Source organism: Oncorhynchus kisutch, linkage group LG11 (assembly GCF_002021735.2).
Source record: "Oncorhynchus kisutch isolate 150728-3 linkage group LG11, Okis_V2, whole genome shotgun sequence".
Taxonomy (NCBI): domain Eukaryota; kingdom Metazoa; phylum Chordata; class Actinopteri; order Salmoniformes; family Salmonidae; genus Oncorhynchus; species Oncorhynchus kisutch.
In genome coordinates, this window is record NC_034184.2 from 59,455,370 (window position 1) to 59,458,078 (window position 2,709).

General features: G+C 47.5%; 1 protein-coding gene across 1 annotated transcript; it reads right to left on the reverse strand.

The window, feature by feature from the left end:
- LOC109899503 (UDP-glucuronosyltransferase 2A1-like) lies at nt 1–1,872 on the reverse strand (the record flags this gene model as incomplete). The annotated part of the gene is made up of 1 exon (XM_020494802.2): nt 1–1,872. A coding segment is annotated over one exon (1,653 nt), but the record flags the coding sequence as incomplete, so codon positions are not given.
- Between the last annotated feature and the right edge of the window lie 837 nt (nt 1,873–2,709).

Sequence of the window (2,709 nt, forward strand, 5' to 3'; positions counted from 1 at the left end):
CAATGTTACAGAAGGACATTTTAAGCCATTACTTAATTCTATTAATATCAAGCCTATCAATTTCAATAACATCAAGAAAGGGATAAAGTCAAATGGAAATGAACTGAGTAATCTGAGAAAAATGTACAGTGTAAGACTATAAAGCCTGGTCTCAACACTTTACAAGGAGAAAGGCATTTAAGGACAGAAAAATATGGAAGTTTCCTGGTGTTGAACCTGTCACTCTGTCTTCCGTTTAGACTTTGCTCCATAACAGCACCGCCGGACACAGAAGAGGCATGTTTTGATGAAGAGGAGGGTGAGCAGCATCACGATGGCCAGTAGGAAAGCGAACACGTCCAGGCTGTGGTACTGGTACCAGGTGAGCTCGTGGGCCTGGACCCTCAGGTGCTTGGCACCTTTATTCCTCATGGTGAACTCTATCCAGAACACTGCCTCATCCTTGGGACTGATGGGCCTGTCATGGTGGATCCTGGACAACCTCAAGGCGTTCTCCTTATACGACGGCTCGTTGATCACAGTGTTGAGTCCATCCACCAGATCCTGGGTTTTCATGGTGTTGAAGTTCATGATGACCGCAGCCCCCTTGGCCTTCATGTGGACCATGTTGTCTGGCTGGTCAGCGAACATAGGAATTCCCACCATGGGGACTCCGTGATAGATGGCCTCATAGATGCCGTTGGTTCCACCGTGGGTGATGAAGGCTCTGGTCTTGGGGTGACCCAGCAGGTCGTTCTGCGGGATCCAGTCCAAGACTCTGGTGTTGGGGGCCAGGGTCTCAGGCTTGTCCCCACTGAGCCTCCACAGGACCTTCTGGGGAATCTGCCCCAGGGCTGAGGCGATTATGTTCCCTTTCTCTGTGGTGAGGTTCTTGATCATGGACCCGAGGGTGAACACCACAATGCCGTCATCTCCAGAGCTCTGCACAAACTCCTCCATGTCCTCTGGTAAGGGCTTGGCAGGCTTGCAGTGGATTCCCCCCACAAACTTGAAGTTAGGGAGGAAAGGACGAGGGTAGTCAAAGTCCCAGTATGTCCGGATCAGCCACAAGTCAGCTTGGCCCATCACCTCACAATAGGTTGATGGCTTCCCTCGAATCTCACTGTAGTAGGCGTCTATGTCTTGCCAATAACCGTATGCCATCATGTCCTGGGACGCATAGAAGAGGAAGTTCAACAGTCTTTCAGTGAAGCTCATTTCGTCGGTTAACTTGATCATGGCACCAGGGACAAAGGATGGTGGAGAAGGCAGCTGCCCACAGAGCCTCTCCCACATGTGGGCAACAGAGAAACGCAGGGTGTAGACCAAAGGAATGCCCAGATCCTCAGCCACCAGGTCACTGCAGGGGTAGATTGGGTCGGATAACAGAACATCGTACTTGGCCTCTCTCAGTCTCCTCATGACGGTCTCTGACCTCAGCAGTCCGTCACATATCTGGATGGAAAACTTTAAATCTCTTTTTACAATATGATACCCCTTCCAATGGATCTGTAAGTAGCTGAGGTGGTCTATCTCGTACATGTGAAAGTGGATGAACTCCTCAAAGAAATCGTTCATCTGTTGCATTGAGATGGAGACGTTGAATGGTTCGTAGCTGAAGCGAGCCTTTTCCGTGGGGTCCATGTATACAGAGGCACTCTGCACCAGCACTGTAACACTGTGTCCTCTGTCAATCAGAGTCTCCAGTATAGGCTTGAGGTTGATCCAGTGACTGCCTTCAGTATGCCAAACTAATATGTTTCCACAGTTTACACTCCCTATGATACATAACTGTGCGATCACAAACACAGAGATATGCCGTGTCAGCTTCATCGTGACTGTGTGGAAGCGAGTTGAAAACCACCTTTTAAAACTCTTTCCAAAGTCAACCAATCATTAACTGAAGTTGAACTCTGTATTGCAGTACTATAGAGTATTCCTCCTGTCACATAAAACCAGATAAGCGAGCCACCGCCTTGATCTTTCGGTGTGAAAGGTAAAGGCAAGCACACAGACAGTAACCCTGCTTGTTCTGCTTGTCCCTACCCAGAGTCAAGCAGCTAGCTGCTTGTAAGCCCTGCCAGCAACACACTGTTCAGTCATAATAGGTACCAGTGCGATTCAAATCTTACAGAGGCGTCGGCAGCAGAATGGTAATCTCCCCCAAATCCTGGGCAGGAATGTAGGCCCAGGAAATAAGTCAGGAGAGTTTTGTTATGGCAGAGGGGATAAACAAATGGGCTGAGGCACTCTGGATTTGCCCCAAATGGCACCCTATCCCCTTTATAGAGCACTACCCTGGTCAAAAGTAGATGAGGGATTTCTATGCATTTTGCATAGTGGTTTGGTGGATTCTGTGATATTGATTTACTGACATTATTAGCAGACATTTACAAAATATAAGATACATAAGAGTGCATTAAATAAGAGGATATTAACATGGTTGCATTGACACGCAAAGACAGTGAGTTGCAGGCAGGATGAGGTAGCAGCTGCAACGTGACAGGTGAGATTGCAACTCTACCTGTGTCACGGGTTTCTTCTTCCTCCTCTGGGGAGGAGTAGGAGAGATCGGACCAATGTGCAGCGTGGTAAGTGTCCATTTTAGTTTATTAAACTGAACACTAAAGAATACAAAATAACAAAGTGAATGATACAAACGAAAACCGAAACAGTCCTGAAATGTGAAACAAACATTACAACAGGAAACAATCACCCACAACTCAAAGG